At 39.5% G+C, this 25,851-nt stretch overlaps 1 protein-coding gene across 1 annotated transcript; it reads left to right on the top strand.

Moving 5' to 3' along the window:
- The first annotated feature begins 5,107 nt into the window (after positions 1-5,107).
- Positions 5,108-25,851, top strand: DIRAS2 (DIRAS family GTPase 2). Its single transcript, XM_064140071.1, has 2 exons — positions 5,108-5,498; positions 21,211-25,851. Exon 2 carries the CDS (start codon positions 21,250-21,252, stop codon positions 21,847-21,849), a length of 600 nt encoding a protein of 199 aa, XP_063996141.1. The 5' UTR covers positions 5,108-5,498; positions 21,211-21,249; the 3' UTR covers positions 21,850-25,851.

Below are 25,851 nucleotides of genomic sequence, written 5' to 3'. Positions count from 1 at the left end.
TATACTAATGATAAATAATATTTTCTTACATAATACAACTTAACTTCTGCCTGATAACAGTAAATGAAGGTTTGTTTGTTTTTTGTTTTTTTTTTTTTTTATGATACTGAGCAAGGCAGTTATAACTCTTTTCACCAGCCACTCAGTTTTTGTGAGCCCTTTAATGGTTTACATTTAGGAGCTGCTATAAAACCCTGAAAAGGCTGTCTGCCTTTTAAGGAGTACAAGATAAATGCATACATTATAAAATGAAGGACTGAACAGTTATGGTTTTTATTTTCCTTCTTTATTTTTTTTTAATTATCAGGTACAATGAAAGTAGGTCATAAAATGTATTTTTAGGCATTGTGCTCCTATTAATATAAATATTTGACTACCTGAAATATAATTTTTCCTCCTGTGAGCTGTAATTACATTAATGACAATTGTGCCATCTTTGCTTCTTATGAGTCCCATGCAAATGTTGAAGAAAAGACTAATCCCAGTTCTGCAGTTCTGATACTTCTTTGTTTTATTTGATGTTGTTTTCCCTTGATAAAAAAAAAAAAAAAAAAAAAAAAAAAAGGCTTTACATACAGTTATATATTTGCACCCATGAATAACAGAGTTAAGACTAATGAATGACTCTTCTGGTTAATAGAATTTGTCTACATTTATCAAGTCACAAGTTTCTTAGCCTTCCTTTTTCATAGTGTGTTTCTTCAGTACGTCCAGAGGACAGTAGATCAGATGCTGAGGGGTTTAGAGTGAATATTGATCAGCAAGTGGAAAAACTATTCTTGACATACTTATTATATATCTTGGGTACTATTTGATGGTTAATGAAAACAGAAATGCTCTGTTACGCTCCAAAATTTCCTTAACAATTTAGGATTTTCACAAAATCTTTTAAATATAAAATATTGGTTATGGATTTATAATACAGCACAGTATTTCTCTCTGTATTTGTAGTTCTGTTCAATTCAATGATTCAAATCATTGTTTTGTAGGTTCACGTGCTTCTGTATGATTTAGTGAAAATTTATGCTTCATTTGCAGGAAGTTGTAGGAATTGGCTAAGATTCAAATGAACTGCACAAGCGCCAAATAACGGCTCTGGGATAACCTGTGCTGTAGCTACAGTCCTGTCATCCTCACAAAGTAGGAATCTAATTGCTTCACCAAGTACAGAGAGCTAACAGATTCACTTCTCACTACCATTTAACAATTCCTTGTCAGCTTTTGCATCTCATCCCTGCACATAAGCCTTCTGAGTTAAGGGAGGGGGTGGAAGAAGGATTAGAGTTAGTTAAGAGCCCTCTTGGGTGGTTTTACTATTTGGGAGGGGTTCTGAATTTCTCTATTACTTTTAACTTGTATATAATTGCCTATAATTGTAAATATCTGTACATATATTGTGTATATATGCTTTTAAATTTGTCCTGTGCTGTGAATATAGCTTCATCCTTAACTTCCAGCTGGCTGAGTTAGTCTGGTGAATAGTGGGAGGGGGGAAACTATCAAACTACCACACTCAAGAATATAGTGTGGGATGGTAACAAGTTACTTTTATAGATTTGTGGTAAAAGCCATTTGTAAGGACAATTGTAGACTTCTTCAACACACTGCAAAGTTTAAGACACTAACTTTCCAAGTGTGCAAGAGAAGAAGCCTGTGTTTTAGTGAGGGTGTGTGCTAGTTAGAAGCAAGCTGGAATGTTTTGGTAAAAGAACTTGATAACAGGCAGTGGAATGAAAACATGGTGTCGCCTTCTCTCACAGTTACGCTGAGAACTCTGGAAAGAAGAAAGACTTTTTCTCCATTTTTTTTTTTTTCTGCCTTTGCCTTCAGACCTGGTCACATCTCATTAACCTTCCTGCCACTAACCTTGCTCCCTAACCTCTTGGCCGCACCTCTCTTCTTCCTGAGAACTGGGGTAAGGTTGAGAGGGCAAGGGGAGGTGTTGGGGTGGTTTGAAAGCCCCTCCTGGGGACTCAGGTTTCTGGGAGGGGAGTTGTGCTTTTGTATTGTTTATCCTTTGTATATTTCTGTATATAATAGTATATAACTGTATATATTGTAAATAGCTGCTTGTAGATTCTGCTAGCTGTAAATGAATTGCTTCATCTATATTCCCAGGGTCCGTCTGAGTTAGCTGGGGCAAATACAAAGTGTGGGGGGGGGCGGGTAAGAGCCCAAACCATCACAGGGTGGGATACAGTGAAAACGTTTCAGAGAAATAGAGAATAACCCCAACAAAGCTATCCCAAGAAAGACAAAACTCAACTTAGTCCTTGCTCTCTGCTGGCTGTTCCCTGTCAAGATTATGTTCTGCCTTGCAGAAGGAAAGTCTTTACAGGTGAGCAACTGTTTTACATCTTAAATGTACAGGGAAACTGAAGACATTCTAATTTTCCCATGCCATACATGGGCCACAAATTGAAATCTAATTCGGTAGCTGTACTTGCAGTGCATATGCAGATTTGTACTAAATGCGCATTCAAGCTTTATGCAGCTCATATTTTACTTACTGAGGAGGTCTCTTGTTCCTTAAATGCCTTCTCTAGCTTTGGATAGATCACAGACACATAACAATCCCATAGCTTTCCTAAGACTTTTCTTTGTGAGGAAATTTTGTAAAACAAATAGTCTCACAGGGGTTTGTTCCCTTGTCTTCTGCACTTACACTCAGTAACATGGGAGGCACACTGGTACATAATTGGGAGTTGCAGAGCAGAGGTCCTCCGGGAGAAAGGCAGTTCTTGACTGAGAGCAGGCTCTGTCCACTCTGTTGCATGTTAACATCAGCTTCAGAGCAATGCAACCTCTCCGCACTTTAGGGCAGGAATATCTTTATCCTACTGTGCTGATGCTAGCCTTCATGGGACTGACCCCAGCTTATGTCTGCAGGATTCTCTGTTGGGCCCATATGTAATTAATCTGTACTTATATGGAGGTGACATACACCTAGAATTTTGGAAGTTTGCCTTGCCTGGCACACTTTAAAACTGCATTGAAAGCAGCAGCATTACAAAACCATTGCTGAGGGCTGAAACTGTCACAGTAGTTTTTAGCAGACATAAGAAAGAAAGTCCCTTTATAGTGTATTAACAGTGTGGTGATGCAGCACTGTGTTTCTACTTGGGAAAACCTCGTGGTGGTTTTAATGGGAAACAGCCTAGGTGGAAGCTGTAGAACTACACTTTGTGTTTGTCAGTGCATGTGCATGTACACATCTGTATTGTAGATGCCAGAGTTTAGTTCTTTGGACAGGTAAGTAAAGGTTTACAATGTGTGATATTGAAACTTGTAATTGATGTAATTTCCATTTTGGAAAGAATCAGGATTTTGAAACAGTATAATTTTTAATGTTTGAACATCCATCATTTTGGAGTAGAGTTCAATAACTAAAATCTCCGAGGCTTGTACTGTAAGCTGAGTGGAAGTTAGTCCAGATCATAACTCTGAATCTCACCAGGTTTGTCTGCTATTCTTGAGGAAAATTAAAATGCACATTTGCAAGAAGGAGACTGAGATCTTTGAAAATTACTGAGAAGCAGCATTGTTTGTAACTACAGAAGCACTTTGTGTAAGTGGAACTAGATTTTGTGCTCCTGCCATTGTGGGCCAGTACCAGGAAAAAGATCACTGTATAATGTTTTCAACTTTATAGATTAAACTTTGCTCTGTTGCTGGGATTGTAATACCATAGTATTTTGCTTTGGGATACTAATCAACCAATTCTTCAAGATCAAAGAATTAAGATATTGCTGAGAAGTGGTGACAAAACCAAGGGCAGGACTTTGCTACCAGGCAGTAGGATCAGGACTACAGCTGAGAAAGGTATGTGGCTTGATAAACAGCTTGATGCCTGGGAGCCTATAGAAAGTGAGGTCAAGATTAATCTGTATCAGAACATGCTAGGCCAAATTACTTCCTCAGGGTGTATTATCCAGGTCATCATGTATCCCAGTAGACTTAGACCTGTGTAGGACACATATGCTGAGGAGAAACCTTTTAATTTCTGCATTTGGCAAAAGTGTTAACACAATTAATGAATCTTTCATTAAAAAAAAACAACCAACCAAAACAAAACTAAGCCATTCCTACTGAGAGTGGCATTTAACAAATCGTGACTGCTGTTGGGAGCTGTCTGCTTCACCACAGCTTCTCTCTGACCATTAAGAAAAGTACATTTTCAATGCTGCTGTGCCAAGGATCTGGGTGCAACTTTTCCTCTGCAGGGCGATGCTTCCTGGGATGTGCACAGAGGCTTTTTAGGTCATAACTGAGTTCAGCTAGGTGCTGCAAGCTTAAAGAAACTGTGGTGTTGCATAGCCCTTCTTCTGGGTTATGAAGGTAGCATTTCCCAACACCTGTCCTGGAGATTCACAGAAAAGCACTGTACTTAGACTTCCTTTCTTTAGTGGGAGTTCAAACATCTCCAGTAGAACCTAATTCTAGTGTGGAGAGAAAATCCCTGAGTCTTTCTAGGAGTTGCTTAAAAATTAGACAGTTGGAGGAGACATTAATTCCTGCCTTTGGATTTTTCAGCAGTGGCAACAACAAAAAATAACCAAACCACTATTGAGGACAGGGGGGAAAAAAAAAAAAGTATTTTCTTAATTTATGTTTGCCCATAAAACTCAAGAGTTCCATTTTACATTGCCATCAGAAAAAAAACAAAAACAAAAACAAAAACCAACCAACCAACCAACCAAATCTCATCTGCCTCAAATGACTGAGGGTCTGTGTGGAACAAAAGCTGTTTTCATAGTGGTATGGTATCTACTGTACTTCTCTGAGTAATTGTTAGACCTACAGGATGAATTTCTCAGCTGATGCCGCAGCACAGCTACACTGATGCAAATCAGGCTGTGCTGGTTTATGCCCACTGGGGATTAGCCTCACGGAAGGCTTTGTAAGCTTTTTAAAGTTAAAGGAACAGGCTTGATTCATACTGAGGTGCTTTAAAAAGGGGAGAATTATGAGCACGGATGAATCTAAACTACAGTTTTAAATGTTAAGCCACGGAATAATTGGAGGACTTAAAGACTAACTGTAAAAATCTACGTTTATTGAGAAAAAACACATCCCACCGTATGTGCACTCTCTAAGTGTATATATATTCCACAATTATTCAGTAGGTGGCAGTTAAAAGCCTAGATGAGCTTTGCAGTCGCCATTTGGGCAGTAGCACCAGCAGAGGCTGGAGTCAGTCCGCTCGTACAATCAAAGAGAGGCTGCGGTGAAGCCAACGGAAGCATAAGGCACGTCCGGAGCCCTGGGAGCAGACGCGAAAGGAGCGGAGTCTCAGAGCGCCGAAAGAGTCCGAGCGCACGGCTGGCAGAAGCCACTGCAGGCTGCAAGGGGAAAGACGCGACAGAGCTGCAGCCCCCTTGGTTGAGACAGGGACTCCTTCCTCGTGGGGGAAACCCCGGGCAGAGAGGGTGAAGAGCGGGTGCGATGACAGTCAGAAACTGAAGAGCAAATATTTGGAGCTTTCCACTCCTATACAGGTAATTTTTTCTGTGTTTGGTCGTTTTTCTACATTGCCTCTTGCATTCAGCACAGATTTGCGTGTATGTTAGATACCTTCATTTACTTTGGCTGAAATACACAGTCGTCACTCAGGAAAAATTTCTGCTGGAGTAAATAGAGTTTTGCATGACTATGACTGCAAGATCTGGTCAGTAGAGAGTGTGGCATGCGATAAGCTGCAGCTGACAAGGCAGCCAGAAGCTGGTCATACGGATACTAACTAGATAAACAACATTTCCCCATGCGCTGGGATGCTAGTAGTGGCTTTATAACACACACACCACCCCCTTTGTCGTCGTCTTCTTCTTCTTCTTTTTTTTTTTTTAACTTTATGTGCTGAATTTTGCCCTGGTTCATACTGCTGCTTCTTGCTGCTGCAGTGGTTTAAAGAGAGACTAATTATTTTTAAAGTCAAAGCTACATTTTAACTCATGATTAAAGAGTACAAAAAATGTTGAGTTTGAGTAAAATCCCTCTAGGTATTTCTTTCTTTGAAACAAACACAACTTTGCAGCATTCCACTGAGAAACTGGCAAATTTTATTTGTTCGGTGGACTCTGCTGCTCTCCAACTGAGTGAAAGAAAATAAACCATGGAAGGGTGTTCTCAGGGATCTGTGAGTGACTAAATTCAGATTCGATAATACTTTTCTCTCTTGTTTTTTTCCCTGTGAAATGTGGGATGCTCCGTATGCTGCAGCGTTCAGTCACAGCTGGATTAGCCCAGAATGAAGCAACAAGATTTAGTGTATTTCGTTTTTAAAGCTTTTTCTGAATGTCTTGTTTTCATGAGTACCTAGTCAGAGATGAGTAACATATGCCTGTTTATAAAGGCATGCACATACATGCATATAATGTTTGCATCGCTGTATCTGTCCAACAAGGCTGTTGCAACTGATAGCTGTCATATATTTGCCAGAGTTTACAGTTTATGGTATCTAGAATGTTTGCATATCTCACCATTTTAAATTCAGGATCAGAGGGCTGTTTTGGTTTTCCCAACACCTCTCCTACCCCCTTTACTTTTCTCGTTGATGGTCTCCGCTAGTGTTCAGGAGCTTCTCCAGATGTGCTTACTGTATGAGGCAGCGTCCAGTCCTTGCAGAATGGCACCTGTGCTATCATTCAGGTGATACAAAATGTGATATCTTTCCAGCTTTTGTGCTCCCGTTCATGCTGCACACCACATTTCTGAGGCTTTTGCCATCAGGTGTCCGAACATGGAACAGGTTCAAATGCTCAGCTGCAAATCAGTGGCCCCATAGAATGATTGTTATGTACACCTTTTTATCTTCATCTCTGGGAAGAGAGAACATTGGATGGATATAAATGGGCTGTGAATGCACTTAAGGTTCATCTTGAGAAGCAATGGAAATTAAAATGTCTAAACGTTTTTCATTTGGAACTTTTTGGGATTATGTGAAATGGTTGCCTGCCTGATGACAAAGAATTTGATTTAGTAATCTAGAAGGTCTCTTTCAGTACTGAAAACCATTATTAGTTTTTTACTGGAAGTTTCCTGTGTTGAAAAGTCTCTTTGCAAATGAATAACCATGGTATGCTGTGCTGCTGTTTATACTGGCAAACACATAAACCCTGACTGTCATCAGGATGAGTAATAATCCCTCACAATGCAGAGAAGAACTCTGGAAAATGATTGGAGTTCAGAAGAATGGCTGCTTCTAGATGAGAGATTGAGGTTTTTTTATACTAGCGCTGCAATCTCTGTAGTAACAACAGAAACCGTGGACAATACATAAACTGATAATGCCATTGCTGAAGTTGTTAATAGTGCTGTTTCTAATTTCCTTTAAGAATCACTTGATAACTTTATTTTATATACTAACCAATATACCTGCCCATGTAAATACCCCGCAATTACACGTGTAAAAACAAGACTTACATTTTCATTGTGACAGTGTGCACTGTTGCCTCAAACTTAGCTGACTTTTAAAATCCCAAATAAAGAGTATTCTAACTCAAAGATGCTCCTGCAGAATGGCCACATTCAATCCCATATTCCCTTTTCCTCTACTTTATTCTCCTTGTAATGTCATCCTTTTCTTGTCCTTTAATGGTTTTGACTTAGATATTACATTGGATTGATTTCAAAGTGTAGTATACTTTAGTAACTATTTTGTAATATATAATAAGCTGCATCTGAATGTTTCAGCTCCCATTCTAGTGCAAGTATGGAGCCATTTGTACTCTTGAACTGAAATAATGCATAATGTCAAAAGATTTGGTTTGTTACACAAATTTCATTAACATTATTACTTTCCCCTTTATGTGAATAATTTCCTTAAGTGCATTGCATTGTTATTGTTGCATAAAAGTTAAAATAGTCCTTAAATTTTGTAATTGTACTGCTGGAAAGACAAAGGAAAAGATCTGCCAAGTGACAATGCATGTCTATGTATGACTTGGAAAAAAAAATATTTTTCCTTTTTGAGAAAACTGATATTGATTCAGCTTCAGCTACAAAATAGTGATTGCTGTATAATTCTTGAAATTAATATCAAAGGAAGATGAGGAGAAAAAAAACCAAAACCAACCAACCAACCAAAACTCAGCAAAAACAAAACCACAAAACATCGAAAAGGATGTCTCAGATCTGTGACATGCAAACTTTTCTATGCACATTGAAGCTAGGAGGAATTCCTCTCAAACATATGAGTGTTAGACTTTGGTATCTGAGATGAAAACCCAGTGGTTTCCTTCCACTCTGCAGGGCTGTACTCTACTAGGGCAGTAAAATGCAGTCACCCTCCTTTTAACTGCAGGTAATGGAATTAATCACAATTCCTTTTCCAGTTGAATCTGAAGAAATGTCAGTGAAGTTATGACAGCCTTTTAGCATCCTCATTTGAAATATATATGTAGTAAAGCAACTATATGAGAAGCAGAAATCCATTCCTGGACTGAAAGCATTTTCTTCCCAAAATACAGAATAATTTTAAATTAGAATTAATATGGAACTAAGACAGGAGATTTACCTTATTTTATTTATTTATTTACTTACTTGTTTGCTTATCTATGTATTAATTCCTTTTTAAACCATATTTTCATATTTTTCCTTAAAAATCTAGACTGACAGCTTTTATAGACTGTGAAAAATAATCAAATAGTAGCTGCACTCAGACACCAAAACATGGCAATTCAATTACAGCAACATTTTGTTCACTCGAATGTTGAAATGCTCCCAAGAGTTATTACAAAAGTATCTTTTAATCTTTAGAACATAGCTTTTATAATTTCGGGTGCTGCTGTAACAAAAATAAATGTGATTTGAGAACAAACCGCTCTAAATGCTAAACCTACCTTTCTTAGTGTAGAACAGAAAGTATTGAAAGCTGAGGCAGCGATGAAGATTAGCATGAAATAGCTTAACTGTTTAAAAATTAAATAAAGAGAATCAGTAAAGACAGTTTGTGTCAAAATCCTAAATTGCAGATTAGGAATTAATTCTTAAGGAAAATACTTTAAAGTAAAAAGTAAAATAAATAAATAGTGTCCACCAAGCATTGTTATGATAGCAGGCACCAAATGTGTTATGTTGGCTGGTAGGGTGTTTGGAGGGCATAGCACGAACAGCTAGTGCAGCTGGATAGATACTGATATTCTGAGTTTAAGCAACGTTGTTTTGAATGGGGCATTATTTGGGCTGTAGAAGAGTATCAGAAGTGTTCCAGTGATCACTACAGCAGTCAAGCTACCCTTTCCAGCAATCAAGCTACCCTTTCCAACCTAGTGAGAAAAATTAATGACATGAGTTATTTTCATAAGGGTAGGTCAGTAGCACTTAACCTCTAATAATTCTCTTGTGTAGAAGATTTATGCAAATCACCTCAAATTAACATTGAAGACTGCAGTGGAAAGGGAAAAGTGACAGTGGTCTTTTGTTCAGTTTCCTCTGCTGGATGGAAACCAGTCTTCCAAAGACTCATGGTTCTTCCATATGATAAAACGTACTTGCGTGGAGCTAGTTTGTCACCTATGCTGGATTTTTTACCATAAATCTCACAATGTGTGGAGTTTAACCTCCAAAGCCTCTAGAGTAAAATGATCATAAGGGACATTTTCCTTCTTGCATCAGGGTTTTTTTAGTGTTTTGTACATTTCTAACTTTCTTCATTTACAGAAACTGGAAAGCCATACCTTTTTCCATAACATGCAGAATAAAAAGTCACCTACCTTGCCTAGTGGACCTCTGGAGAAGAAGTTCATCAAACATGTAAAATCATGTGTGTCTGCCAAAAACACTATTCTCCTATTAAAAAAGAAAAAAAAAAGAAAATTAAAAGAGCTGAAAGGGCAGACTTCATCTCTAATCCTGTGTTTATATGAGTGACAAATTCCAGTTAATAACCTTACTTGTCTACCTGATGACATTAATGTCCTATATACTGAAAGGTGAACGTAAACTCTGTAAGCTGATCTGTTCATCTTTATTCAGGTAAATTAAACCTACTGAAAATTGGGCAAAAATTAGAGCATTTTGTCTGTTAAACTGGTAAGAAAAACTCCCCAAAAGCAGTCCCATAGGGGCTTCAATGCAGTGCTGATATGGTGACATTTTTACTACGCATACACAAAAACTGCTGAGTTATTTCTCACTGAGTTTTGACCATAAGCCCTTAAAAGATGGCATACCAAAATGCTTGAAAAGATGGATGAATACGAGTAGCTCCATTTAAGTCAACAAAGTATCTACCACGCCTAAAAGAAAGACTGGATTTAAATAGGAACGGAGCTATGAAATTATGGTGGTTTTTGTTTGTCTGCTTGTTTGTTTGTTTTAATTTTAAGATTAACCAACCCACTAAGTAGGAAGTGACCACCAGTAGAAAATCTGTGCAGCCTAGGTAAGCTTATTGTATTATTACTGCTTGTATGAAAGGAAGTTGTTTGTTTGTTTGTTTTCATTTGATAAGTATATTCAATGATGCTGAATCTTGACTTACGGTAAAGTGGTTCATTAGTACTTATCTGTATACTCTAGGATTAATTATGAAAGGTACAGGCAACAACAGGGCAAATATTTTAAGTATGCTTCTTGTTCTAAAGGTCTTTATCGGATGACATCCAGTGCCTTCTACATTTTTAGAACAGGAACCTACATCAGAGAAGGGTATCAACAGACCCTTCTGCATTGTTTGCTCTTCCATCAGCAGTACTGCCTTCTTCTTCAATAAACAATACCACTTTGCTTAAATCTCCAGAAATCCGTGATACATATTTCCTCTGTAGAAAACTCCCCTAATTTTATCTCCTTTATTTATTTTTCCAGTTCTATCTTGCCTGTTAAAGCTATTTCTGCCACAGTTTCTGTAGCTGTAGCTTATGCCCAAGGTCTAGTAAAGATTTTCTTATTGTAACAGCTAGGTGTTCATTGGTTTTGTTTCACCAAGAGATTTGTTTGAGAAGATAACTTCTTAGGGCTTAATTTTTTTTTTTTTAAAGACACTTGAAAATGTTTGAAAAACTTTAATCTATCACACCTTGCTAATGCAGAGCACAGTATCTCTGACCACAGAACAGCGTAGGGTTTGGTATCTGCTCCCTTTACTTAAAGATGTACGTAGAATAATACAGATTTTCTACTTCTGTAAATATAGGGGAAAAAGTGATAAATTATTCTGAAAGGCTCTTATGTTTCCTATTACTCTTCTATGTTAGGCCAGCAGCATGAAGGAAATCTGCAAAACCTCTCACAGAAACTCCCTACAAAAAATTGGTGCCTTGGCTTACCATCTAGACTATATCTGTAGTGCAGCATGTATAATGCAGTGAAGAATCTGTCCCAAAGTGAAGGAGGTGGTTGAGTCACCAACCCTGGATGTGTTTAAAAGTTCTTTGGATGTCGTGCTTGGAGATATGGTTTCAGGTGAACCTTACAGAGTGGGATTATCAGTTGCACTTAGTGAACCTGAGGGTCTTTTCCAACCCAAATGTTTCTGTGATTGATTCTGTGATTTTAGTCAACAGTAAAAGAGAGCAATTTTTATTTTTCTTGCTTTTTTTTCTGACATTGGAAAGCAAACACTATAATCACCTAGGCCAAACTGCCCCAGAGCACACATTTGTTTGATGGTATTCTGCCCATGCAGGGCTCTTTTGTCTTTCTTCTCCGTCTCAGTCTCATGCAATTTTGTAGAGACTGAACCACAACTTTCATTTCAATTAGAGAATTTGCAATGATTAATTTTTCCATTCGCATTCAAACAATTCAAATAGTGTAGAAAGTTTAGCTCTAAAATGGATGCTGCTTCAATATAAATAAAGGGAATTTCTAGTTTTAGCTTGTTTTTCCCATGGATATTTATGTGTTCATGGTTTGAAAATCAAATAAGGTTTGATTTTGTCTTTTGCTATCAAAAGCAAATATTACAAGAACAGTGTGAAACAGCAGGCTTACGACATCTAAGTTTGTTTTATTTTTTGTTTCCACAGAAGAAACCATTTTTGTTGTATCTCAGGAAGTCTGATCTATGTCATAGAATCATAGAATCACCCAGGTTGGAAGAGACTTCCAAGATCATCCAGTCCAACCTATCCCCCAGCTCTATCCAATCAACTAGACCATGGCACTAAGTGCCTCATCCACTCTTTTCTTGAACACCTCCAGGGATGGTGACTCCACTGCCTCCCTGGGCAGCCCACTATAAAATGTTAGGTTAGCATCGCTTTTCTTTCAAAGTGTAGCTGAGAACAGCTCTCTGTTGTTTTCTGCCATGGCCTGTGATGCCATGCAGTTTTCTATTCATTCTGTTCATTCACATATTAATATATTTTTTGGCTACACCTGGGAACCTCTACACAGATCTTAGATTATTAGGTTGCTTTCCATATCCCGTAGTTGAATACAGTTTTGGTGACATGAATTGTATTGAAAATTTCTCATGCATCTACATCGACTTGCAAAACAAAAAATCACTGATTTTCTTAATCTTTTCTCCATTGTAAACAGCATTTGTATCACAGGAGTGATGTATACATGTGCAGACTTTAGATACAGTGTTCAGTAAGACTACAGTTAAGCCTGGGTTGTGAAAACAGATTAGAAAATTGTACATAATTCAAGCACCTTTTATAAGACTTCGCTGGTCTTAGGTCATAGAAACAGCACTCATATTTCTTTCTGTTTTAACAGTACTTTATATGATATTAACTCAGCCTCCTTTCTTTCAGTAAAATCAGTGTTTTGCCATTCAGTGGTAGAAATCTTGAAGTAGGTTTAATGTTCACATAAATGTTCACTGACCATGCAATACTGTAATTATTTTGAAACGTGATTCTTCATATCCTCCAGGGTTAGCTGACAGTACTGTTAGTATTGGCCTATGTCAGCAGTAGTATGACAATAAGGAGCAGGGAAGTGCTTGTGCCTCTGTACTCTGGACTGCTGAGGCCACACCTTGTGTGCCCCGTTGAGTTTTTGGGACACTCACTACAGGGAAGACATTGTATTGCTGGAGCATGTCCAGAGAAGAAGAAAGAAGCTGGTGAAGGGTCTGGAGAAAAAGTCTTTATGACCATCGGAGGAAAGTGGGATTGTTTACACTGGAGAAGAAGAGGCTTAGGGGAGACCTTGTTACTCTCTACAACCGTCTGAAAGGACATTGTGGTAAGGAGGGAATCAGTCTCTGCTACTAGTAATGAGTGTCAGGATGAGAAGAAGTGGCCACAAAAGGTTTATATTAGGTATTAGAAGAAAACTCTTCATTGAAATGTTATAAAACACTGGAATGGGTTACTCAGTTAGGTGGCCAAATACCCATTCCTGTAGGTGTTTAAAAGGTAGTTTAGCACCAGACTTGGTAGAGGTAGATAATGATTGTACTCAATGATCTTAAGGTTCTTTTCCAAGTTGAATCTACTATTCTATGGGTCTACTAAAATTTCCATTTTTAAAGCCCATGCTCATTGGCAGATATAGTGAAAATCCCGTGGAGAAATGCCCATTTGCACACAAAATGGACCACAAGTAAAAGATCCTTGCATAACTTTCTTTCCATTTTGAATGTAAATAATGCTTACATTCTTCACGTTTGATATGGTGAAGTGGCCATTAGCCTTACAGCCATGCTGAAATCCATTTAACCTGTAAACACATTTGGTGTTAGCCTTCTCTTTGTGCCTTGTATCTTTGCACAGTAGTGTCATCACTGGGTAGCCTGAAGGATGGCTAATTTAAATTGATGCAAGATTTCAAACTAAATGCGTTGCTTGTAATTCATTGGATTTTCATCACAACACTGACAATGTGAACAAAGACATCTTGGATGTTTTTTTAATTATTTTTGGTTTGGGGTTTTTGATTGCTTGTTGGGGTTTTGTTTAGTTTTCTTTCAAAATAATAAAGTCAGTGACTAGCATGAGGTGATTTTACCTGAGGAAAAAGCTTTCAGGAAATTAATGTATAGCATCTGACAATTGCTGTACTGCATTTCAGAGTGACATCTCAGTAGGACATCATAAAACCTCAAGAACTGAATCAGTCAAAGCCTCTATCTGCAGACAGCAGAGGTGGTATCACGTTCTGTAAAATAAATGCTACCCTGAAAGAGATTATTAAAAAAACACCAAATTGCAACCTGTGACATTTCGTGGAAGTGTAACATTGCAATCATAGTAGCAATCTCTTGCAACAAACCCAGAACTGCAGAAAGGCCGGACATTGAGCAAGGTTTTCTGTTATCTTCTTTCAAATATCTGTTTTCTGTTATCTTCTTTCAAATACAAGCTTGCAAATCAACTGTGGGTCTAATCTCTTAGGGTAAGTTTTCCAGTACATTAATTTTCTGAAGTTATTTTTTTGATCCTCCCTATACCTTTTCCCCTTTCTATCATGTCTCATTAATGGCTTGAATACAAACATAGGAGGCAAGTCATAAATACAACTGATAGAAAAGGTTGATGGAAAAGTTTGAATATAAAAAAATTACTAAAGATGGGAGATAACTATGTAGATCCTGTAGCTAAATAAAGGATCAGTAACATCAACCACATTTTCCAGTATCACCTAAAGAGCATTAAGAATTTGAACTACCAAGAGAATAAAATGCAATCTTAGAAACTTTATTTAAACATCATTAAAGGTTTCAATTTTTGTTTGTTATCACTAAAAATAACTGATATTACACAAAAAATTACTTAGCCTTTAAACTTCATTCTCTTGTAACAAACTTTCAGTTCCTTCACCTGGTCTGTTAGAATCAGCTAGGGAAAGGATGCAGACCAATGTAAAGATCTGTACCTGAATTTGAAGTGGATGCAACCTTTTGTCACATTGAGTAGCCTGTTGAACGCACCTTCAGCAGCTGAGCTAGAGCAATCTGAGCCATGTGCTAGTGGAGCACTTACAGAAAGCAGAGCTGAGTTGACAGAGACTCAATAACTTACTGAACTTTGCAGCCACACACAAAAAAAATGGATGTATGCTATGGAAAGCACTTTGCCTTTTATGTGAGTATAGTCTTGTCAAACCGAGGTGTGAGAGGATAGTACATTTTCAGTGCCATAGTTTGTGAAAGTGGCAAAGGTGGCAGATGAGGTTTTATTACACACAAACTCCAAAAAGAGAGTAATTTCTAAAGTGGAAAAAGCAACTACTGTTTTCTGTGTGCCTAGTATGAAGCAGATTCTCAAAGCATGAAACAGAGACAGGATTGTACCTCTGAGAAGTCAGACTTCTTTCAGGTTAATTTTTCCATACCACGTTGCCTAGAACATTGACAGCTAATGTGGTACTATATTTTATCCTGTTCTGTGTTTTAGTTACTGTATTTTAAGAAACTGAAAAATCAACACACCAGTACGGTGTGTTGCACACAGTTGGGCACAAGTGCATCATAGTTAACACAGGACTGTTTTCACTGTGGGAGAATCTCTGACTAGATCCATATAGAGAGTACAACCACACTGTAAAAATTATGTAGGAAAGCCTTCCTCTGGTGTGATGAAGAAAGGCTTGCATGAACTTTTTCTTTTGTTTGCTGCCAGCTCTTGAACAGTAAACAGTCTTAGTAAGACTGGGGATCGTTAGGACTAATAGACCTGTATCTATGACAGACTAAACAGCAACTAAGTTGCTCCTGTGCAGCAACCCATGCTGGGAGCAGCTCTATGGAGAATGCCTTGGGTCTGCATTGAGGAGTAAGCTGCTGGACCTGAGGTCATCACTGGCCCTGGCTTCAGCAAAAGCCCATGATGTCGTTGGCTGTGTGAGCAAAAGCATAGCCAGTAGGTCAAGGGAGGTGGTAATTCCCCTCTGCTCAGCACTCAAAAGACAACAGCTATGTAGTTTGTTCTGTTGTGGCACCCACAGTATAGGAAACACATCAACAAACTGGAGTGAGTCCAGATGGGGACACTGAGGTGTCCAGGGCTGCAGCACTGTCCTGCCCTGCTGCCTGAGAGATCAAGGCTCATTTAACTTGGAGTCTGAGTGGCACCAAACAGCTGCCCTCAAAAACCTACAGGAAAATCATCATGATGATGGTGTCAAACTCCTCACAACAATGGATGGTGGGATGATTGGCAAGACAAGTAAGTTGGAACACAAATAGTCAGACTGGATATTAGATGGGAAAGTCGTGCTGAGGATAATACAGCAGTAGAGGAGGCTGACCAGGGAGGCTATAAGAAGCAGTGGAGATTTTAAACACCTGACAGAACAGAGCAACCTTGTCTGGTTTCATGTCTGGCTCTACAGTGATCAACAAACTGTACCCACGATCTCCTCATGTCCCTTCCAGACTGAATCATCCTGTGATTTATTGGATTTTTAAAAGTCAATCTGCAAAGTCTCCCTAAGCAACCTATATGCTCTTCTTAACACTGTAAAGTTTTCCTATTGCCTAATGTGAATCCCTTCTACAATGCACACCCCTTAATCCCAGATTTTTCCACTACAGATGTATGCTGTGCCTCTTTGCATCAATTTACCTTGCATTTGAGGACTGTTACCATGCCATTTCAGCCTCCCTTGAAGCCTTTTGGATGCCTAATACTCAATGCCATTAAATACCACATTCTTGTTTGTTCTAACTTTTGGGCAACCATGTGTGCCAGTTTTGTTGGACAGTTCTGAATATGCTTATGCATAAAGTTTCATATAGTAATAACACAACTCAGTTATCTTCAAAATTTTATTTCTTTCCACTGATTTTCATAGTGAAAATTTTCAGAGTGAATTTTTTTCTCATCATCCCATAATGTGTGGGCTACATATTATCTGACTGTGCAATTCTTCAGCTGATTCTCAGGTGAACTATCCAGGTTTTCCTCTCTTGCATTTTGACTCTCAAGAATTAATAAACTATAGTTCTTATGGTAACTCATTTTGCAGGGTCATGACTGTAAGCTCCATGACTATTGAATTACCTTGTTTGCAACTCTTAAGTACAGGTTTGTTCTCAGTGGAATAGCATCCTGCTGGCTTCCTCTGTTCTCATTTTTTGCTAGCTACCTTGGTTTTGTTAGTTTTCTCTATGGCATGAGCTGTTAACCCATTTTAATTCTTCCTTTGAGGATTTTCTCTCTTATATAAACACATACAGCAGTGTTTTCTGGGACTACTCTGATTTCCATGTCTTGAATTTTGCTGTTAAACAATGCTACTTCAGAGCCTCAAGCTAAACGTTCTTATTTATCAAACTTTCTTATATTTAAACAGGTCTCTGAGAGTGACAGTGACTGCAGTGCAGGAGAGATGGAAGGGATGAAGCTGCTTTCTGCCTGAAGCCAGGCTGTGTAGGCAGAACTGTGACAGCTCTCCACTTTGCCTCAGGATCAGCATTCCCAGTTGCACTGGTTATTCTGCCTACAATGATGCAGATGAGGAAGTATAAGTCCTTCCTCCAATGCATTATGTAAAGGCAGATGTTTCAGCTTACTGCGACATTAGAATTAGGACAGAATAGGATGCCCTGAACAAGAAGGAATAACGTTAGACTTGAACAGGAAAATGAAGGCATTAGTGCAGCATGGGTGCCCAAAGCTTTAATCTAACTGGCACGGGCAGCAGCAAAGATGTAGAAGCATGAAATTCACTGTGGGTTGACATGGTATAAAAGCCACGGGGAGGGCTTCTCTCATCATCCATTTCTTTACAGCATCACTCCTATTCTCTCTGTGCTAGATGGGTAAAGAGAAACTTAAAATCTTGCCCCACAATGCAACCACTCCTGCTGTTGCAGAGAAGAAATAGCTTAAAAGCTTTCCTTATCCAATAAGAATTCCCCATGGGTTGTTCTGGATTAGCTCTTACCCAGGCAACATTGCGACGGGCAAATGCAATCACCCGGCACCATTAAGACACTTGGACAAGATTCCCTGTTAAATCAGCCTGTTTTCCTGGGAAGAAATACAGATGCAAGAAATTCTGAAGTTTGCTCCACATACACTTTTTATTTATCTACTTTTGGTCTGAAAATTAACAATATCCTATACCCTTTTGTTAGTCTGTTTAAGTCTTACTAAATGGGAACATGCAGTATCTGTCTGTGGTGATAATTATTTTCATGATTGAAATGCTTGAAGCCTGCAAAGTTTTTAACGATCTTGACTTAATTACCCCTATGCAGTCCAATTCTCCTCATTCTTTAGCTCAGTTAACATAGATGTTCAGCTCCCTGAGGTTTTTGTCTGTCTACTCACCTACTCTGATACACACCCAGGTGCATGCACGGGTGCTTAGGTCCCTTGCTGAAACTTCCTCTCTTTGCTTAAGCCCTGGGCTAACTCCTACGGAGTTTTCCTCTCAACCTCTCCAGCAAGCATAAAAAACTTCCTCTCACCTTTCAGCCCAAGTGCTCCACGCCTGCGGCTTCATTAGGGCTCCCTGCTGTCTGCTTCCTTCACTTGTGTTTTTACAAGCATCTCTCTTTATTTCCCTTCTCAGCTTCCCAGCCAGTTCTTCCTGTGCTCATCCATGCTGTTGGTTCTCCAGTTTTTTTCTCTATTCTGCCAAATGACTCCACAGAAGTACAGAATTATTTTTGTTGGACCTTTATGATCATCAAATCAAACTGTTAACCCAATTCTGTCATCACTGAACCACATCTCTCAGCACCTTTCTTCATGTCTTTTAAACCACTCCAAGGGCAGCCTGTTTCAGGGATGAAATTATTCCTCACATCCAACCTAAACCTCCTCTTGTGCAACTTGAGGAAGTTTCCTGTTCTGTCACTTTTTCTATAGGAGAAGAGATCAAACCCCCATCTCGCTCCATTGTCCATTCTGGAATTTGTGGAGAGTGATAAAGAAATACTGTTAAAGCCTGGGTGATGAGGAAACATTCAGAGCATCCCATGGGGGGACAAGATCATCTACCACCTTCAAGCTCTGTTTGTGAAGTCCACAAACTCTGTGTTAAGTGAAGAACAGCAACCATCCTGTCAAAATGTAAATAAAGAAACACTTGTACATGCTGTGTACCAAATGACCTCCTACTGATGAGAGAATTAATTAATTTTCACATTTATTTCAGTTAATTCTAAACCAACTATATCTTGCAACCCTGTGAAAACTTGGCCATTTTTGTTAATAACCAGGACACTATCATGAGTTTACTGTTTACAGGCACCCTTTCAGCCTTTCTAATAAATGTAGCATGTCTCCACAGTAAAATATCATCTGCTGTGAAATAAAGATGAGAATCAAAAGGCAGACTGAACATGATCAATCTCAGTTTACCAAAAGGTACTCTTTTCCCTGAAATGCAAGCACATAGAATTTGGGCAACTGCTTCTGAGTGTCAGAAACAAAGAGGTACTTGGTTCTGTTGCTGAATGAGCTACAAATATGTCTTAGATGTCACTCAGGAATGTTGTCCAGCTGTGATGGAAATAAATTGCCTAACTAATGAAGAGAAAGAATGTTTAGAATGACTGACTGCCACAATTACAGAACCACAGAATCACAGAATCAACCAGGTTGGAAGAGACCTCCAAGATCATCCAGTCCAACCTAGCACCCAGCCCTAGCCAGCAACTAGACCATGGCACTAAGTGCCTCATCCAGGCTTTTCTTGAACACCTTCAGGGACGGTGCCTCCACCACCTCCCTGGGCAGCCCATTCCAATGGCAATCACTCTCTCTGGGAAGAACTTCCTCCTAACATCCAGCCTATACCTCCCCCGGCACAACTTGAGTCTGTGTCCCCTTGTTCTATTGGTGGTTGCCTGGGTGAAGAGGCCACTCCCCCACCTGGCTACAACCTCCCTTCATGTAGTTGTGGACAGCAATGAGGTCACCCCTGAGACTCCTCTAGGCTAAATAACCCCAGCTCGCTCAGCCTCTCCTCATAGGGTTTGTGTCCCAGGCCCTTCACCAGCTTCCTTGCCCTTCTCTGGACATGTTCCAGCACCTCAACATCTCTCTTGAATTGAGGAGCCCAGAACTGGACACAGGACTCAAGGTGTGGCCTGACCAGTGCTGAGTACAAGGGAAGAATAACCTCCCTTGTCCTACTGGCTACACTGTTCCTGATGCAGGCCAGGATGCCATTGGCTCTCTTGGCCACCTAGGCACACTGCTGGCTCATCTTCAGCCTACTGTCCCCAGGTCCCTTTCTTCCTGACTGCTCTCCAGCCACTCAGTCCCCAGCCTGTAGTGCTGCTTGGGGTTGTTGTGGCCCAAGTGCAGAATCCTGCACTTGGCCTTGTTAAATCTCATCCCATTGGCCTCTGCCCACCCATCCAGCCTGTCCAGGTCACTCTGCAGGGCTCTCCTACCTTCCAACAGATCAACACCTGCTCCTAGCTTGGTGTCTTCTGCAAACTTACTGATGCTGGACTCAATCCCAACATCCAGATCATCAATAAAGATGTTGAACAAGATTGGGCCTGGGCCCAACACTGATCCTTGGGGAACACCACTAGTGACTGTCTGCCAACTGGATGTGGCACCATTCACCACCACTCTCTGGGCCAGGCCATCCAGCCAGTTCTTGACCCAGCACAGAGTGAATCTCTCCAAGCCATGAGCTGCCAGCTTGGCCAGGAGCTTCTTGTGGCAGACAGTGTCAAAGGCTTTGCTGAAGTCCAGGTAGACTACAACCACAGCCTTCCCCACATTCACCAGACAGGTAACCTGATCAAAAAAGGAGATCAGGTTGGTGAGACAGGACCTGCCCTTCCTAAACCCATGCTGTCTGGGCCTGATCCCTTGGCCATCCTGTAGGTGCTTTGTGATGGCACTCAAGATGACCTGTTCCATGACCTTGCCTGGCACTGAGGTCAGGCTGACAGGTCTGTAGTTTTCTGGCTCCTCCTTACAACCCTTCTTGTGTATACCAGTGTATTTCAGAAGACTAGTTCTAGAGAGAGTTCCAGAGACAGGAGAGTCTTGGCCTTGGATTTTTGTGCTTGGGTTTTTGGTGGCGTTTTGTTGTTTGTTTTGTTTTATGGAGATGTTGGTTCAGTAATAGGAGTACTGAAACAGTGTTAATATAAAAAAAGTCATGAACTGATGAAGATAGTCTTCTGTTGTCAGACTAGCCTGGACTGCAGCCCTTCATTTAGCACTGCAATAAGTAGTTCTCTAACTCACTACCAGCCTTATTGCAGCTATCTTACCATTGCTGTAATTAATTTCTCGTGTTTAGAACGTTGTCACAAGGTGTTCTCTCCACATGCACGTGTACTAATGTTTCTATTGTTGTTTTTGTCATTTTCTTTCCCAGATTTCTCCCTCTAACTGAGTGACTGACATACCAACAAACATGCCTGAGCAAAGCAATGATTACAGGGTTGTTGTGTTTGGAGCTGGAGGAGTGGGCAAAAGTTCTTTGGTCTTGAGATTTGTGAAGGGCACTTTCAGAGAAAGCTACATCCCTACTATTGAAGACACCTATCGGCAGGTGATCAGCTGTGATAAGAGCATATGCACTTTGCAGATAACTGACACCACAGGGAGCCATCAGTTTCCAGCCATGCAACGTCTGTCAATTTCTAAGGGACATGCTTTCATTTTGGTTTACTCTATCACCAGCCGACAGTCCTTGGAGGAACTCAAACCAATCTATGAACAAATATGCCAGATTAAAGGAGACATAGAAAGCATTCCAATAATGCTGGTGGGGAACAAAAATGATGAGAGCCAAAATAGAGAGGTGGACAGCAGTGAAGGAGAAGCCATGGCTAAGAAGTGGAAATGTGCCTTCATGGAGACATCTGCCAAGCTGAACCACAATGTGAAGGAGTTGTTCCAAGAATTGCTAAACCTAGAGAAACGCAGGACTGTGAGTCTACAAATTGATGGCAAAAAAAGCAAGCAGCAGAAAAGGAAAGAGAAACTGAAAGGCAAATGTGTAGTAATGTAAAACTGCACAGACACAAGTCAGTTGTGCAGTCTCACTCATCTGACGAGACCCTTGTAAAACATACAGACAACAAACAACCATACAAGATTTTCTTTATCAGTATTCTGGTTTAAAATAAATATTTGGAACTTGACAAAACAAGTTACTGTGGTTACTTTAAAAAAAAAAAAAAGCCATCAATTTAAAAATCAGATACTGTAGCTATCAGGAAAAATATTCAGGAAGTACAAACAAGATGGGCCAGGATATCTGATTCTGTAATTCGCAGAAGAGAAATATCATCCTTGGCATAGATTGGAAGATTTGGAAAGTCAGGATAATACCATTTACATTTCCATACAACTGCCAAAGAAGGCAATGTGTAATTTTAGAAGAAGATCAAAGAAGCAGCTGTGAAGAAACCTAGAACATATAAATGACTGCTGTGTGGTGTTATTGCATCCTTGGAGAATACTGTGGACAAACAGTCCTGTTTAGTTTTCATTAATGACTGGTGGGGCATTGTGTAGTCTTGACTCTGCCAAGAAAATGAACTATTTCACACTAAGAGGAAGTGTGGGAGTAGCACAGTTTTAAGGAATAGAAAGAAAAGATATTCTTTCTGTCTCCTTTCATGAGACTTCTTTCTAGAAAGTATTTGAACTGAAGTATGAGGAAGAGCCAGTCTCTGTAGGAGCGGTGGAGATCATTTCCATTTCTGGACTCATCACTTCAAGAACAACCTGTGCTTCTGGCTCAAATATATTTCAGAAGAGCAGATGGTTGCCTGTGGAGGTTGTTGAGTTGTACAAAAATGCTGTGCATATACAAACAGAAGGGTTCCCCATGGAGAACTGGATAAGAAGTCCTCTATGAAAGCCTCCGTGGGAAAGGCACGGTTCAAATGCTACTGATGATTAAATGAACACATGGTATGATTGATCAATGAATGAAAGTCTGTTGAACTGGAGATAGCCTTGGAGAGGAATCAGTGTAGTGTACAAAGTTTTTACTCAAATTAGCAGATTAGTTTAGTGAAACACCTTTGTATTACTATATTCCAATCAAAAGGGGATTGCAATCGTGCACTACTAGATATATTGCCTTTATATTGCTTGAAGGGTTTTATATGTACCATATAAACTCATTATTTGAAATTACCATTTTTAGAACCAAATCCTGTAGCTAGAGTTATGGCCCATGCAAGTCTGTGAGAGAAAATTTACTGGGGTAGGTACTGCTGAATTTGGCAGATTAAGTGTTGCAGTCAGTACTGTGCTATAATGCAATACAAAGTTCAAAGCAGAAAGAAAAAAGGAAAACAAAACTAAACAAACAAAAAAAAAGCTGTTTTAAACCACTCTGTCAGGTTGATTCCAAAATCTTTGGAATAAAAAGTGTATAAAATGTTAGCTTTTGTTAGTTCTCCTTTTTGTTGTTGTTGTTTGGGTTTTTTTAGAAGCCAATATGAATATGTAAAGTATGTATTCTACTGATAAGGAAGACCATAAAGATAGATAGAAGCACATCTCTTTTTTTTGTTTGTTTTAAAGACATATCAAAATCATATAAGCCACAATTTGCACCTTAGGAATTGCTTTGAAATAATAAAAAACCCAAATGACTCTGTTTCTGGTTACATGTTTGCGTCAAAATCATACTTCATGAAAGTGCAGTTAAATACTATTAATGTGCATGGTGTTGCATTATAAATATCTAAGAGCTGAAAAATGAAGAATTTGCATTAAAAGTTGTCACCTTGTTCCTCTCAGTCATTGCTTGCTTACATTCCACCTTTCAAAGTGCAGACATCTCACAGATAGAGTGGTAGTATACATTTCTGTGAGCAAGAATAGCTATCACAGTATCACAGTATCATCAGGGTTGGAAGAGACCTCATAGATCATCAAGTCCAACCCTTTACCACAGAGCTCAAGGCTAGACCATGGCACCAAGTGCCACGTCCAATCTTGCCTTGAACAGCCCCAGGGACGGCGACTCCACCACCTCCCCGGGCAGCCCATTCCAGTGCCCAATGACTCTCTCAGTGAAGAACTTTCTCCTCACCTCCAGCCTAAATTTCCCCTGGTGCAGCAATAAGGTCACCCCTGAGCCTCCTCTTCTCCAGGCTAAACAATCCCAGCTCCCTCAGCCTCTCCTCGTAGGGCTTGTGCTCAAGGCCTCTCCCCAGCCTCGTCGCCCTTCTCTGGACACGCTCAAGCATCTCAATGTCCTTCCTAGACTGGGGGGCCCAGAACTGAACACAGTACTCAAGGTGTGGTCTAACCAGTGCCGAGTACAGGGGCAGAATGACCTCCCTGCTCCTGCTGACCACACCATTCCTGATGCAGGCCAGGATGCCACTGGCTCTCTTGGCCACCTGGGCACACTGACAACTTGTCGTTCACTCAGAATAAATTCTGACACCATTAAAATAATGTGTAAAACTGACTTTAAAGAAGACATAATTTTGTGTGTTTTACTTCATTGCATTAGGAGAGTTTAAGAAAGCATGAAAACACCGCCCCTCCCCCCCAAAAAAACCCAAACAAACCCACCGCACTATAGCCTTTCTTCAGCAATACATTTCTGGCTCTTACAAGATGTTTTTTTATTCTCCATAAATATCAAAGCCCTTTAAAAAAAGGACAGTGTCATTATCTTAACTTCTCAGGTGATGGAACTGAGGCACAAAGGGAGGAAGTAGGTATAAGACAAGTGACAGACTCAGAACAGAACTAGATCTTGGTCTCTTTAGTCTCAGTCCAGTGCTCACTCTACATCTGGCCAGATGGTCTCTGCACATCCTAAGTAATTTCTGAAACTCATGAAGAAACCTTATATGGCAAAGTGCATCTTGTCAATCTGTCAGTAGACCACAGTATTTCCAGATCAGATTTGCAAAACATTTAAAAGTACTATGTTTAGGAAGGCTGTTACAGATGTTTAGACATTTCCTCTGTAAACAAAGAGTTTTTGCTAGTTTTCACACTCATTTTCACAGCATTGGATTCCACTGATGAAACTGGAAAATAAATAGAATGATCAGACATAAGGACCAGTGGTCAACAGTACAGAGGTCTCCTGCTGATGCTACAATGCAAGTGTCAAAGGTCATCATGCATGGCACATGCCTAAGCATCCATCATGGAATAGTGATAGAAATTCCGAGGGAAAATGGCCATATAGAGTCCAAGACATAGCAAAGAACTTTGCAGAATTAGAATGTGGGGATCTGAATTACTCAAAAAAATATGACTGCAAGGATATTGCAGGCTGAAATTTGGCCCTGGCCTTTTTAAAATGTACCCCATAGCAAGAAAAGAGTAACTGTATGGCAAAGATGGACACAAAACAAGTAGCTGCTGGTTGTTAGGTTCGAGGACCATTTTCTTTACTTCCCAGCTGATTCCTCACCTTCTGTATAATAAACCATGAATTACATCATGGATTTGCATGTATCAAAGCAAGATCAGCACAGAAGCAATATTACTTGTGGACCAGAAACTCAAAAAAGAGCGTATTTTATACCCTTTCCTTGTCATCCTAGTTTATACTACTAGAACTTACCTATCTTGTGTACTCGTGAGCTAGTTTAAAACATTTGTTTTTGCTGTTGCTTACACAGTTTATTTATTCATTTATTTTTAATACAGAGAAAAAAAAAGGTAAATAAGGAGTATATATATATAGCTTTAATACACTTTGTGTTTTATTTTGGAATGTGGTACAAGTATAAAATGTACAGACAAAATTGTTGCATTTAACATACATAAGAATTTCAGCACTCAGAAAATAAGGTCTAGACAAAATGGCTCTTTACCAATGCATGACTTTCACATGTATGTGTGAAATATCCGAATATATAGATACCATGAAAATGTATTGTTGTGATTTCATCAGCAAGTATTCTGTTCAAAAACTCTGGATACAAAGTAATTTGTACCCACAAGTTTCTCTGTTTCCAGTGATGTTCTGAAACATAAAAATAAAGTTTTAAATGGAAAGACAAGTTTAGAAGAA

The sequence above is a fragment of the Pogoniulus pusillus genome, chromosome Z (assembly GCF_015220805.1).
Source record: "Pogoniulus pusillus isolate bPogPus1 chromosome Z, bPogPus1.pri, whole genome shotgun sequence".
NCBI lineage: Eukaryota > Metazoa > Chordata > Aves > Piciformes > Lybiidae > Pogoniulus > Pogoniulus pusillus.
This window is presented reverse-complemented; position numbering and strand designations above follow the sequence as displayed.

What these genes read in the sequence shown, in the direction of transcription:
- DIRAS2 (XM_064140071.1), top strand. Translation starts at nt 21,250, where the DNA reads ATGCCTGAGCAAAGCAATGATTACAGGGTTGTTGTGTTTGGAGCTGGA.